The sequence below is a fragment of the Panthera pardus genome, unplaced genomic scaffold, assembly GCF_024362965.1.
Source record: "Panthera pardus isolate Hobbes unplaced genomic scaffold, ASM2436296v1 HiC_scaffold_11, whole genome shotgun sequence".
Classification (NCBI taxonomy): Eukaryota; Metazoa; Chordata; class Mammalia; order Carnivora; family Felidae; genus Panthera; species Panthera pardus.
In genome coordinates, this window is record NW_026526666.1 from 8,972,486 (window position 1) to 8,988,205 (window position 15,720).

Here is a 15,720-nt window from a genome sequence, read left to right on the forward strand (position 1 = left end):
AATGTTATGAAGGCATACTGGTATAGCCTTTTTCCCCCTACAACTAAATAGATAGAGCTATTAGTATAGCTCTAAAGTTTAGTATAGCTAAAAGGTATAGCCTTTTTCCCCCTACAACTAAATAGATAAAGCTTCTTCAGAATTATGAAACTTCACTAAAAGGACCTTAAGATTTTAAAAACAAATATTATCAAAATTATGATAAGCTGTTCAGATGACTTCACAGAATCAATGAAAAGCATTTATTTGCGTTCAAAATATTTTAATAGTAAAGAATAAAGAGTAAATCTCAATGTGTTCCTAGCATTTAATGGATAACTTTACAAATTTGAAAACTTAGCTAAAACAGTTTTCATAAATACAAGAAAAGGTAAAAACAAAATACAATCTTCTTATTATTTGAATACAATTACAAGATTTCAGGTAACATGTGGTTATTTCAATTTAGGCCAAAATATACAAATTTTAAAAACCAAATTATTTATGCAAAAAGTCTCAATTTCAGAAACTGGCTCTTCAGAAAATAAACATTTTTAATTAACTATAAATAAGATGTTATTAGGCTCCTTAATCACACTTATTTTCTGAAATTAAGCAAATAGCTTTTCTGCATCCTTTAGTTTTTTTTTCCTATCCATTTTGGCAATTACAGCCCAACGATCTTCCCTCATTTTCCTCATAGCTCCAAACTTCAGTGTAGATCCAGGCGTTGTTAGAGATGAAGGGGTCTGAATATAAAATAAAATAAAATCATAGTATATCTAATTTAAAAAGATAAAGTCCAGCTTTTGAAATTTGCTTTCTGAAGTAAAAATGAAAAGATACCTGTTTTGGTGTTCTGACACAAAGATGAGGAGTTGGTGGATTATGAGTCTTGTACAGTTTTTTCGATGTGTCTTCTTCTGCTACCATGCCCTTAAAGGAAGATACAAAAATATTAATTTGGAGTCTGTCATCACTGATATTTGCTATTAAGATTTTTCCTACATATCACAGAGAGGAGGAGAAAAACGAGGAAGGGAAAAGAGGAAGAAAGGAGGTAAGAGAAGGGAAGAGAGAGGAGAAAGAGGAGAGAAAAAAGAAGAAAAACTGAAGACAATGACAAAATAAATCCTCCATCTGTCAAACAAGGACATAGATTTGGATTCTATTAACTGTGTTCCTGAAAGGTTATGTGAAATACAAGATGTGTATGAATAGTACTTAGTTATTTCTATTTCAGTTTCAGAGTCTTTATACTACCTTTCCTTCTCCTTCCCCCCAGCCCACTTATTCAAACTCACACTTCAGCTTTAGAATAAGCATTTATAATCCTATAAAGCTATAATGTTATCAATTATCAACTTATGAGTATTGTAATGTCCCTACACAATAGCTAACATGTATTTAGTACTTTATGTTAGAAACTGTTTTAATCACTTTGTGTATTTTAGCTTTAATCCTCACAACAATTTTATGAAGTAGGTATACTATTATTATCCCCATTTTGAGGGTGAAGAATGAAGACACAGAAATATTAAGTAACTTGCCTAAGATTATACAGCTAATAAGAGGTGGAGCCAGGATTCAAATCCAGGTAGGCTGGTTCCAGAATCCATTCTCTTAATAAATATACTACACAGATTTAGTCAGGCAAGCAATCTGTTTACATTATCTTTTCCTGCTCCTAATGTCACATTTACAGAAGCTTCATGAATAAAAATATTCAGAGAGATTTTCATGAATTCTAAGATTTCAGCAGAATTCAGTAATTCATAAAAAGCTGCCTTTTCAGTTACACTCAGAACCAGTATGTACCAACTGACCAGCTTAGAAAAGAAAAATTTTTTAAATCATCCTGGAAACTGTTAAAATTTTACTCAGTACATAGCAAACTGATAATTCATTAATGACTGCCCAAATAAAAATAAATTAACCCAATTAAAACAAAACCTTATCTGTCCTTCTAACTCTGTAACGTTCACCTTTTCATGTGCTTGTTGGCCATTTATATATCCTCTTTGGAGAAATGTCTATTCAAGTCTTTTGTCCATTTTTAAATTGGGCTGTATGGTTTTTGGTGTTGAATTATGGGGGTTCCTTATGTATTCTAGATATTAATCCCTTTTCAAATATATGATTTGAAATATTTTCTGCCACCCTCTAGCTTGTCCTTTCACTTTAATAGTGTCCTTGGATGCACAAAAAATTCTTAATTTTGAAGTCAAATTGATTTATTTTCTCTTTTCTTGGCTGTTTTTGGTGTCATGCCCATTAGGTCCTTGCCAAATTCAATGTCATGAAAATTTTCCCAATATTTTCTTCTAAGAGCTTCATGGTTTTAGCATTAAGTTTAGATCTTTGATCCATTTTTACTTAATTTTTATATGTGGTATAAAGTAAGAGTCCAACTTCATTCTTTTGCATATGGGTATATCCAGTTCTAGCACCATTTGTTGAAAAAAATGTCTTCTCTACCCACTGAATGGTCTTGGCACTCTTGTCAAAAATCAATTGACTATATATGTGAGGATTTATTTCTGGGCTATTTTATTCCACATATATCTGTCCTTATCCTAGTATTAATCTGCTTAAATTACTAGCTTTGTAGAAAATTTGAAAGTTGAGAACTATGAATCCCCCAACATTATCCTTCTTTTTCAAAATTGTTTTAGCTATTTGGGGACCCATGTAGTTCTGTATGAATTTTAGTATCAGAGGTAGTTTTGACATCTTAACAATGTTGTCTTCCTATCCATAAGCAGAATTTTCTCCTATTTCTTTAAGTCTTAATTTCTTCCCGCAATGTTTATAGTTTTCATTGTATTTCAGTGTTTTACCTTCTTGGTTAGATTTGTACCTAAATAATAGTACTAGTAGTAGTAGTAGTAGTAGTAGTAGTAGTAGTAGTAGTGGTAGTAATTTCCTTTTGGATTTTAATCATTGCTGGTGTATAGAAACATAACTGATGTCATGTGTTCTACCCTTCCATGTTGCTGACTTCATTTATTAGCTCTAGTAGCCTTCTTGTGGAGTCTTTGTGATTTTCAATGGATAGGATCATGACATCTGCACATAGCTGTACACCATACTCCATCTGTATGCCGGCTTTTTAGCTCCCTCCCTCTCCCTTTGTCTTTTTTGTCTTGGCTATAACTTCCAGAACAATGTTGACTAGCAGTGGTGAAAACGGATATCCTTGTCTCATTCTTAATCTTAGGGGGAAGTTTTCAATCTGTTACCACTATGATGTTAGCTGTGGGTTTTCGGAAGTACTTTTTATCATGCTGAGGAATTTTCCCTTTATTATAAGAGTTCTTAATCATGAAAAAATGTTGGATTTTCTTGAGTGCCTTTTCTATACCAATTGAGATGAATTTTTTCCCTTTGTTCTATTAATGTGATATATTACATTAATTTTCTTATACTGAACCATCCTTGTATTTCTCAGAAAAACCCCACTTGGTCATGGTGAATAGCCCTTGTAATATGATGTGGAATTTGACTAATATTTTGTTGAGGATTTCTACATCTACAATCATAAAAGATAATGGTCTTTAATTTTTTTCTAATGATATCTGTATTTTGCTTTGGTATCAAGGTAATGCTGGCCTCAGGGAATGAGTTAGCATGAGTTCTCTAATTTTTTTGAACTTGAGAAGGTTATATCCTCAAATGTTTGATACAATCCATCAATGAAACCATCTGGTCCAAGGCTTTTCTTTGTTGAGAGTTTTATTATTACTAATTCAAATTCTTTACTTACTGTAGATAAGTCTGTTGAGATTTTCTATTTCTTCTTGAATCAGTTTAGGTAATTTGTGTTTTGAGGATTTTACCCATTTGTCCATTTCTTCTAGGTTATAAAATTTGTTACCATATAGTCACAGTATTTTTTTATCTCTGAATAATTAGTAATAATGTACCCACTTTCATTTGATTCAAGTTATTTACATCTTCTTGTTAGTGTAGCCAAAGATATGTCAATTTTGTTCAAATAAACAAATTTTGGTTTCATTGATTTTCTCTATTGTTTTCTATTCTCTGTTTATCTCCCCCTTGAATATTTATTATATCCTTCTTTCTGCTAGCTTTGGGTTTAGTTTGTTCTTCTTTTTCTAGTTACATAAAGTGTAAAGTTAAGTTACTGAACTGAGATCTTTCTTTTTTAGTAGGAATTTGGGAACTATGCCTTTCCTCTGAGTGTGGTTTTTGCTGTATCACATAAGTTTTGATATACTGTGCTTTCATTTTTATTCATATCTAAGTCTTAATTTCCCTTGTGACGACTTCTCTGATTAAAAGTGTGTTAATTTTCACAAATTTGTGAATTTTCTAATTTTCCTACTCTTACTGATTTCTAATTTCATCCCATTGTAGTCAGAGAAGATACTTTGTATGATGGCTATCTTTTAAAATGTATTGAGACTTGTTTTGTAATCTATACGGTTTATCCTGAAGAATATTCCATGTGCACTTGAAAATGATGTGTATTCTGTTGTTGTTGAGTGTTTTGTATAGATCTGTTAGTCCTATTTGCTTTATTGTGGTTTTCCAGTCCTCTATTTCCTTATTTATCTTCTGATTGTTTTATCCTTTATTGAAGATGGGGTATTGAAGTATCCAACTATTGATGTAGAACTATTAGTCCCTTCAATTTTGTAAAGACTTGCTTCATGTACCTTGAGGATCTGTTATTAGGTATAAATGTTTAAAACTCTCATATCTTCTTGCTGTACTGAACCTCTTATTAATATAAAATGTCATTCTTTGCCTCTTGCACTTTATTTAAAACCTATTTTGTTGGATAGAAGTATAGCCAGCCCAGATCTTTTATGGTTACTATTTGCATGGGATATCTTTTTCTACCTTTTGACTTTCAATTTGTGTCTTTGGCTCTAAGATGAGTCTCTTTTAGACAAGACACTAGTTGGATCATTCTTTATTCTGTAAATCTATGTTGATTGGAAAGTGTAATCCATTTAAAGTAATTACAATAAAGAGAGACTAACTTCTGCCTATTTGCTGTTTGTTTTCTATATGCCTTATAGGTTTGTTGTTTCTCTCTCATTTTCTCCATCACTGTCTTCTTTTATGGCTAGGTGATTTTTTTTTTTTTTTGTAGTGAAATGTTTCGATTCCCTTTTCATTTCCTTTTGTGTATATTCTACAGATTTTTTTTGTATGGTTACCATGGGGATTACATTTAACATCCTATAATGTTATAACAATCTAATTTGAATTTATACCAACTTCACTTCAATAGCCTGCAAAAATCCTGCTCTTATACAGCTCCATGCTCCTTTTCTGTTATTGATGTCACAAATTACATCTTTATACCTTGGGTACCCAGTAATGTAGATTAACAATTCTGATGCAATTTCTTTCAAATCCTGTAGAAAATAAAAGGTGGAGTTACAAACAAAATTACAATGCTAGCTTTTGTAAGTTCCTGTGTAAATTATTTGGTAACTCCCTCAGCTTTTGTTTATCTGGGAATGTCTTAATTTCTCCCTCATTTTTGAAGAACAGTTTTTGCAGGTATCAAATTCTCAGTTGACGATTTTCTTCTTTCAGCACTTTGAATATGGAAAACTATTGTCTTCTGGTTTCCAAGTCTTTCTCAGTGAGAAATAAGCTGATAATTGTATTGAGAGTACCTTGTTTGTGATGAGTTGATTCTCACTACTTTCAAGATTCTCTTTGTCTTTAGACAGTTTGATTATAATGTGTTTTAACGTGAGTCTGTTTGATTTTATACTACTTAGAATTCAATGAGCTTCTTGGATTTGTAGATTCATTTTCTTTCATCAAAGTTTGAGAAGTTTTCAGCTATTACTTTTTCAAATATTTTTTCCCCTTTTTCTCTCTCTTCTTCTTGGACTCGTACAAAACATATATTGATATGTTTGATGATGTCCCACAAGTCTCAGGCTGCCTACTCACTTTTCCTTTTTTCTTTCCTTTCCTCAAACTCAGTAATTTCAATGATCCTATTTCCAAATTCATCAATTCTTCTGCTTACTCAAATCTTTTGAATCTCTCTAATGAACTTTTCATTTTAAGTTACTGTACTTTCAACTCCAGGATTCCTTCTTGGTTCTTTTTATAATTTCTATCTCTTTATTGGTATTCTCATTTTAGTCATACATCATTTTTCTGTCTTTGTCTATGTCTTCGTTTAGCTCTTTCAGCATCTTTAAGATGGTTGTTTTGAAACCTTTATCTAGTAAGCCCAACATCTGGGCTTCCTCAAGGACATTTTCCGTTGGCTTGTTCTGTTCCTTTGTATAGCCATACTTTCCTTTTCTTTGTATACCTTGTGATTTTTGTTGAAAACTAGACACTGGAATCTTATAATTAGATAGGTCTGCAAATCAGATTCTTCACTTTCCCCAGGGTTTGCTGTAGTGGGTTAGTTTTGTTTTTGTTTTATGTTGTATAAGTTTCTATGCCAGGGATCAGGATGAGGTGAAAATTTGAGATCTCAGGTTTTTTCTGAGCTGGTCTTTCCCTGGGCACATGTAGTGGTTTTAAATACCCCATAAATGTGAGTGCTTTTGAATGTACTAATTCTTAAATGCCTGGTCTTCCAAAGAAGAAAAATGAAAAGAAGAGGAAGGCAAAAAACAAAACAAAACAAAACAAAAAAAACCCACAGGTACAGATCACTTAAATCCTCTAAGAAGACACAAGCCAGCGAGGGTTGAAAGAATGACAGGAAGTTTCTGTGCCTGCACCTCAGTGGTGAGAAGCAGCAATCATGATATGGAACAATGAACCTTGATACTCAGAGAAAAAGTCCTTGTTGCTTACCCTGGCTATGGCCAAGACCTGAGCATAGCTGTCTGCCACAGGCCTATGGATTGGATGATAGGTAGTTACCACCATTCTTAAGGTTGCAAACTTAACTATAATTTACCAAGTTGCAACCCTGGAAACTGCAAGCATTCAAATAGTCTCCAGAGCTCCAAAATAGTTACTTCTGGCAATTTCTGCAAGTACAATTGCTATCTAGGTGGAGAAATAAATTTGTGGTATGTCCTACTCCACCATCTTCTCCAAGATCACTTAGACAATCCATTTTTACATCTAACTTTTTATAATAATTTGAATGTTCATCAAAATTTAAACACAACAGTTAAGAAATTTACAAAAATAGTAACTTCAAATGATAATTATAACCAAATAAACAGACATGAAATGTCTTTTTAGACCAGTGGAAATAACTGTGTATACATATAATAGTGTAGTATGTTTATGGTGTTGCAAAGTTGTGATGCTCCTTTTAAAAATGAGATGAGTCATTTTGAATCTCAGATCAGCTAAATTCACACTGCTAGAAAAATAGTAGGGATTCCAACCCTGGAGTGTCTAATCCCAGAGCTCATAGTCTTTCTACTAATTCTCCTTACATTTTTATATATCTGGACTTCAGTTTAAGCTGGAAGTTACTATGTACATGGTCTTACATAGGCTTTGGAGCTAGATGGTCTGTGTTCAAATTTTGGCTCCCTGCCTTACTAGCTATGTGATCTTGGGCAAGGTATCTGTGTGACTCAGTTTCCTCTTCTGTAAAATGAGAACAGCAACATTGTCTATACTTCTTAAACAGGAGACTGTTCTAAGAAATAATCTATGTAGTCTTTGAAACATTGCTTGGTTCAGTTTTAATCATTAAAATGTTAACATCTATAAAACAACAGGTACTTGAGTAAGGATTCTGTATGTTAACTTCAATAATTAAAGTTTTAAGACTTCAGCTACTCATTTTTCCAGAACAAAGAAGTCCCAAAAAATCAAACAAAGAAGTCCCAAAAAATCAGAACAAAGAATCTCAAAAGTTGTAAGTGGCAACAATGAAACAAGTGCTTTTAACTGGAATTTTGTAATTAGGAATCTTTGGTATATTGCTTCATTTTGTGTGATGAGATTTATTTGGTTTTAAATTAAATGAATCTAAGTTTAACTATTCTCAATAAATCAATATTATAACTTCAGAAAACACTGGTATGTGTGGATACACTCATGGTAGGGAGTAATTACTACTACAAACTGCTAGGGGAAATATCTTCCTTAAACAACTCATCTTTAATACATTAACTCTTTAAGAATAATAGTAATGTTATACCTTGATACAGATTTCAACCAAAAAGTGGTATAAAATGAAGTAACATGTATATTAGCAAAATCAAAAGGGGCCCTAAATAACAAATTTGGCCATAGCAAGATTCATCTAACCTTTCTGAAAGAAAGAAAGAGGAAGAAGAAAAGAAACAAAAAAAGAGAAAATGTGGTTAAAAATTCCTTGTAACACTCTGCTGGAAAACAAGATTGTTAATCATGTGTCAACTATGTTACATTAAGTAATTCAAAATGCCATGTTTACTGAAGTTAGATTATTTGAACCCTATCCGAAATGCTGCAAAAGCATATAGGGCTCTGTGTTGTAGTAGAGTTCTACTATATTTTAATATTGCAATGGTAGATGCTATGTGTATATATTATACATATACATCAAAAAGTAATGTATAAAAATAATGAATAATGTAAACAAGTAATAAATACTGATTTGTAGTATTTTTACCAAAAGATCAGTAGTTTCTGAACTATCCGAGTTAATATCAAACTCAAAGACCATTTTTCTCTTTTTATTACTTTCTTCGGTAGGTATATTCTTGCTTTCTCTCTGCTGAATTTTTAGTTTCGTTGGTGTCTTCACAGTATATGCCTATCCAAAAAGAAAAACAATACATTTTCCCATCAAAAAACCCGTATTATTAATAAAGGCAAGTTAAGTCTTTAGCAATCAATAACTCTCAATTATTAGTGGAATGTATATAGAGATTTTTGATAAGAATTTAATTCAGGTATTTTTGATGCTAAAACTTACAACTTCCTTCCAAAAATTTTTAATAGAAAACTTTTTCTTTGTCCTTCCCTTCAACTTACTGAAGAAAATAATGGCAGGAGAGAGTGCGGAGAGACACTCTTCAACTTCAGGAGTCAACGATCTTAAGAAGAGGGATTTTTAACTTTTTTAACAATGATTCAGACCAAAAAACAGAGTGAGTTTAGCTCTCTCTACAAAAATCCTTACTGATTTATGAGAAAATAGGTATGCTTATATTTTGTTGATTAAGTAATTCACATTAGTCAATGTTTAGTATTCCATATTTCCCCGTAAGTTTTACAATTTTTTTTCAAGTACCTTAAAAAGTTAGGTCAGTGACATCAGCAAAAATGGCACAGTAAGGTACTCCAAAAATTTTCTCTTCCATAAAGAAATAAAATACTAGTAAAATGGTCAAAGTCCACTTTTTCAGAACTCTGGAAATTAACCAAAAGCTTGTCACAAACTGTAGTGTTTATTTAAAAAAAATAATAATTGGCAGAGGGGTGCCTGGGTGGCTCAGTCAGTTAAGCTTCCGACTTAAGCTCAGGTCATAATCTCACAGTTTGTGGGTTCAAGCCCTATATCAGGCTCTGTGCTGGCAGCTTAGAGCCTGGAGCCTCCTTAGGATTCTGTGTCTCCCTCGCTCTCTCTGCCCCTCCCCCACTCATGTTCGCTCGCTCTCTCTCTCAAAACTAAACATTAAATTTTTTTTAATTATAAAATAAAATAAAATAATTGGCAGAACCTCCATAAGAACAGCAAGCTTTGCGGTGTCTTAACTTTTCTTCATCCTAGCTCCCATTCTCTATGTTACCCATAAAAATAACATCCCACACTCCCGGTCCAGACTGGCAGCCATTAGAGCAAAACAAAATTGAGAGCTCTTTCAAAGCTTTTATTCCCAAAGAGTTGTCATTATTTGATCTGTCTAGGGGTTCTGTGAAAGACCTCACAAGCTAGTCTGTATTTAACCTGATTCAGAACTCATTCAGTACAAAAGCTTTCTCTTTGGTGTTGAGTAGGACACAGCATTTATCAAGACAATTATAGACAAGTGTTTTCACTTTGCAGTTCCATGAGGCAATGATTTTAACAGGTCAAATGATAAACTAGACAAAAACTTCAAAAATTCTGGCATTCCTGGAAATGTAGAAAGCCACACATGCATAGGACTGTGAATAAGCACAGGAAAGACCTAAGAAGGCCCTAGTTGAGCTTGAAGATTCAGTTATCAATGGTCTGGCTGAGTGCTGAAGGTATACCCTAATAAGTACCTACAGTCCATTGGTAAAAATTGGGAGATTTATTGGTACAGGCTCAGTTGGTTCAAACATTAGCTGAACATTAAGCTAACCAAGTAGAAACTTCAGTGGCACTCAAAGAATACAAACTTTACAGAATTAGTTTAGAAAAGTCACTAAACAAACAACAACTATAACAAGCAGAAACAACAAACCCTAAGGACAGGGGTGAATCTGATCTCCACAGCTGTCACATTATGTTATTTTTAGTGTTCAGATTTCAAGAAAAAATTATGAGACATGCAAAGAAACAAAAAACTATGGCCCATCACAGGGGTTGGGATGGTACAATCAAAAGAAACTATCCCTAAGGAAGACCTGTCATGGATTTCCTAGACAAAGGCTTTAAGTCAGTTATTTTAAATATGTTCAAGGAGCTGAAGAAACCCATATCTAAAGAAATAAAGTATGATGACAATCTCTAACCAAATGGAATTATCAATAAAGATAAAACTTATTTTTTTTTAAAAGAACCAAATTGAAAATTGCAGTTGAAAAGTATAACTGAAATGAAAAGTTCAGTAGAGGGGCTCAATATCAGATTAAAGCAGAAAGAATCCATGAACCTGAAGATAGTTCAATTGAAATTATCTGGTCTAAGAAATAGAAAGAAGAAAAATGAACACGGCCTCAGAGACTTGTGGGACACCATCAAGTACACATAATGGGAGTTCCAAGATAAGAGCAGAGAAAGGGAAGAAGAAACATTTGAAAAAATAATGGCCGAAAACCTCCCAAATTTGGTGAAAACATTAATCTATACACCCAAGAAGCTCAACAAACTCCAAGGAGGATAAACTCAATTAGAACTACACTTAGACATACAATCAAACTGTCAAAAGTCAAAGACAAACTAGAAAAGCAGTAAGAGACAAGTGACTCATTACATACAGTTGATTTCTACCATAAAGCATGGAGTTAAAACAGCTGTAGGTTGACTCCAAAGCACTTAAAAAAACCTGTTTCCAAATAATTCAAATAATTCTATATACACCAAAACCATCCAGTAAAGAAAACTATATAATTATAAAAGATAGTATACATGTATTTCTGTTTATAATTCTTTTTTCCTATCTAATCTAAAATATAGACACATAAGGCAATAATTATTATACTGTATCAATGGGATTAAAATGTATAAATATATGATTTGCATGACAATGATATCAAAAGAGAGAGGGAATGAAACTAAGTTTGGGCAAAGTTTTTGTATACCGTTGAAATTACATTGGTATTAATTCAAACTAAATCATTTTAAGACGTTAATACTAAGGTAATCACTAAGAAAATAATTCAAAAAGTATAATAAAAAAACAAGAGGATTAAAATGGTATACTAGAAAATACTTAGGGGCACCTAGGGCTCACTTGGTTAAGTGCCCAACTCTTGGTTTCAGCTCAGGTCACGATCTTACGGTTTGTGAGCTCCACACTGGGGTCCATGCTGACAGCTCAGAGTCTGCTTGGGATTCTCTCTCTCCCTCTTTCTTTGCTCCTCCCCACTCATGCTCTCTCTCCCTCAAAATAAATAAATAAATAAATAAATACATAAACTTTAAAAATTTAAGATCAAGACTAGGGAAGTATGCCAACTAAATGCAAAGTGGTACCCTGGATTGAATCCTGGAAGAGTAAGAAAACATTAATGGAAAAATAAAGTTTAGTTAACAGTAATGTACCAATGTATGTTTCTTAGTTTTGACAAATGTACATGGTAATGTAAGATGTTAACAATGTAGAAAACTGAGTGACTGGTATAAAGGAATTCTCTGTACTACCTTTGCAATTTTCCTGTAAATCTAAAATTATGGTAAAAATGTTCTTTTTTAAAAAGTAAAGTCACCACAGCCATGAGAATGGCTAAAATCAAAAAGATAAAAAGTACCATGTGGTAGCAAGGATGTGGGGCAACTAGAACTCTCACTCGCTGCTAGCTTAGATATAAATTGATGTAATGATTTTTTTTTTAAATGATTGGCAGTGTGGTACAACAAGAAACATACCTTTAGTTTTTGTCCCTGGTTCCTGACAGAGAACTTCTAAAACCCATGTAATTTTCTGAGTGAAAGGAGCATCTTTTGGTACAACATTTGGTCTTTGTTGACAGTAATGTGATAGGAGTCTTTTCCTATTCAGAATGAACTCCTTTCAACTGGACAAGAGTTAATGTTAATGAAACAATTGGCAGTAAAGGGCACCTACATAACTTCAGGATGGTAGCTTATTGCCGGAAAAAAACAAGGTTTTATTAGAAGTTTGTAACCTTTCAGTTCCACCCCCTGACCTCCTGGGAGGGGAGAGAGGTTGGAGATTGAGTTACCAATGGCCATGATTTAACCAATCATGCTAGGTAGTGAAATCTCCATTAAAAAGAAACCCTAAACGATAGGGTTCTGAGAATGTCCATGTTGGCAAACACACAGAGGTGCTGCTGGAAGGATGGAACTCCTGAAGAGAGCATGGAAGCTCTATACCCCTTCCCCTATACCCTGCCCTACTCATCTTTTCCATTTGGCTGTTCCTGGGTTGTATCCTTTATAATACACTGGTAATAGTAAGTAAAGGAATTTCCTGAGTTCTGTGAGTCATTCTAGCAAATTAGCAAACCTGAGGAGGGGGTTGTGGGAACCCCCAATTTAGAGCCAGTTGGTCAGTAGTACAAGTGGCAAACCAGGATTGTGACTGGTGTCTGAAGTGGAAGCAGTCTTATGAGACTGAGCCCTAACTTACTGGGATCTACATTAGCTCCAGGTAGTGTGAGAATTTAATCAAGTTGTGGGACACCTAGTTGGTGTCTGCAATCAGAGAACTGGCATGAGGGGGAAAAAAACAAAAAACAAAAAACACATGTTTTGTATCACAGTAAAAAACAGCTCAGGCAATATCTATTAAAATGTAACATATTATGCATAATGCTATTACCCAGCAATTTCATTCCTAAAGACATACCCAACCAAAATGCATACATGTCAAATACTAGAATTTTTATAGCAACACTGTTCATAAAAGTCCCATCTGGAAACTACCCAAAAGTCCACTAACAATACAATAAATAAAATATGGCACATCATACAATGGATTACTATACAGGAACAAAAACAGAGAATCTACAACTTAAAGCAACAATATAGATGAGTCCCACAAACATAATGTTAAATGAATAAAGCCAAAACAAAAATAATGATTCTGTTTATAGAAAATGCAGAAACAGATACATCAAATATTAGAGTTGGGACAGTAGTTAGCCTTGGGGGAGAAGCTAGTAAGGGGGCAAGAAGATCTTCAGAGGTGATAGTAATGTTCTGTATTTTATTGTGAATGCTGATTACTAAAAAAGTCATCTTTAGTTTGTAAAGATTCATCCAATTGTATAATTAAGACCTGGGCATTTTTTTTGCATATATTTCAATAAAAAGGTTTTTTTTTAAGTAAGGTTCATTTTCTATAAAGATCATTTCATGTGAATAATATAGTTATAAATACAACAAAATAATTTTATATAAAAGCCTCTCTAAGCCATGTAGTTTACTAATTTTCATAATTTCCATGGTGTGGATAATATGTATCAACAGGATGTGAGAGACTCTTCTTTTTGCTCTGGAACTGTTAACTGGGGCACAAAGCTGTGGAAAAAAGTGCTAGTAACCCATATTCTAAAGAAAGTAACCTATGATTAAAGCCTGGATCCTTCGATCCTTCTTTCTGGCTTATTAAAAAGTGGTTAAACTGGCCATACAAGCACCAAACACCTCCTTTCTGGGAAGAAAAGAGGTTTCCTTATCTTAAGGAAACTGAGAAGGAAAGGTATGAAATTTCAACTTAGAAGGATACAAAGAGGTAGAGATATTTTTCCCTTCAAGTTCCAAGCCAAGTGAGGAACTAATATAAAACTAGGGGCACCTTTAAGAAGATACACACTTAATGTATACCTCACTAGATACACACTTAGGAAGAAATTTCATTTGTCTTTGCATCTGGCTGAATAGTTTAGAGTATAAAGAAATTAGAGAGAGATGGATGGTGGTGGGGGAGGGGGGGTGGGCCAGAGTAGACATTCTGTACTACCATTTAGCACGGAAAGGCTGAATGAATTCCCCATGGATTAAGTGGGCATATGGAAGATAGCTAGTAACTCAGCCACCTCCTGGTGGTACCTGATCCACCAAGGGCTGACTGCTAAGTAAAGGACTCTCCCAGCAAGATGATGAAGGGTAAATAGCAAAGGAAGCAACTGGGGTGAAAAATGCCAAGTCAGAACCAGATTTCCCACATCAGGGAATGCCACCTGGTGAATGCCAAAAATTTACGGAATCTGCCCAAGATGTCATTAAGTTGTAGACAGTAATTTAAAAAAAAATTTTTTTTAACTTAAAAAAAAAAAAAAAAAAAAGGAAACCATTTCATGCTGGTATCACAAAAACTGAATTGGTTTTATATATGTATGTGCAATACCAGATATATGGCATATGATACTAAAACCTTTTTTAACCAAAACGTTATGAACTTCTTAGAAATTTTAGCAACCAACCTTTGGCAATGGTGTGGATAAAGTACTTTTGGCAGATGTCCACAAATAGTCTCTTTTGTCTTTGGATTTGCCATTGTCCACTGATGTGATGTTTCTGGATATATTTTGTGAAGGAGCTACTTTAGAATCAAACTTCCAATAATGAGTTTCAGGTGTTTCCAACAGAGATGTCTGTGTTTTCTATGTTGAACAACAAATAGGAATAAAATCATCACTATATGTCATTTAAAGTGCAGCAACTACTAGAGATAACACTGGAATAAACTAGAATTTACCCCCAAATTTATTATTAAATAACTTTCAATAAATTATATTTATCACTTTATATTCCCATTTAAGATGAAAATGGTATCTGCCCCTCTCTGTCTTCACAGAGCTGCTATAAAAAGAAATAAAACATCTCAACTCTCTAACTGACCAAAAGTTGAGGATTTGCTAAAGAAAAACCTCTATTCCTGGTAGCAAAAAAGCCTTTCTTTGTTGTTCATTACAATAGTCTAAAAGCCAGAGGGCAGTTTATTCTCATTTCTATCCATTCTCTTTTATGCTTTCGTATTTCCTCTCTCTCATCTATAAAAATATCGCCTTTCCTATCCACCAGCCTTACTCCCCACCAAAAAAAAAAAAAAAAAAAGAAAAGAAAAGAAAAGAAAAGAAAGAAAAATAGGTAAGAAAACCTATAAAAGTAAAGAACCAGAAATTTTTTCCAGGAGGAAAAAAAAAATGTTTGTTTTTTTTTTTTTAAGAAAAAAAATTTTTTGAAGAAAAAAATTTTCTTCAATTCTGAAACAAATTGCAAATTTAAATACTTAGGTTTTATTTCAATTCAATGTCTTCCATTTTTTTTCTACCTTCATATGTATCTTCTCTTTAGCATCTGACCTATCTTTCTAGTAACAGTTCGTAGTAGCTACTTTAGTGGAATTGTGTTAGTTGCTTTGTATTTTATCACTTCTCCTGGTTGCCACTGTCTCCATGCATGGCAATTACTCACAAGAAAAAACGGAGCACATACAA

At 33.4% G+C, this 15,720-nt stretch overlaps 1 protein-coding gene across 3 annotated transcripts in view; it reads right to left on the bottom strand.

Annotated features, from left to right (window-relative positions):
- Nucleotides 1-293: 293 nt before the first annotated feature.
- SYCP1 (synaptonemal complex protein 1) overlaps nucleotides 294-15,720 on the bottom strand; it is a 124,823-nt gene continuing 109,396 nt past the window's right edge. For all 3 annotated transcript variants that reach the window (XM_019457936.2, XM_053890884.1, XM_053890882.1), the window contains 4 exons: nucleotides 14,704-14,883; nucleotides 8,567-8,710; nucleotides 826-915; nucleotides 294-728 (listed from right to left, as the gene is read on the bottom strand). In XM_019457936.2, coding sequence (XP_019313481.2) covers nucleotides 591-728; nucleotides 826-915; nucleotides 8,567-8,710; nucleotides 14,704-14,883 — 552 coding nt within the window. In that variant the 3' untranslated portion in view covers nucleotides 294-590. The remainder of the gene's footprint in view (nucleotides 729-825; nucleotides 916-8,566; nucleotides 8,711-14,703; nucleotides 14,884-15,720) is intronic.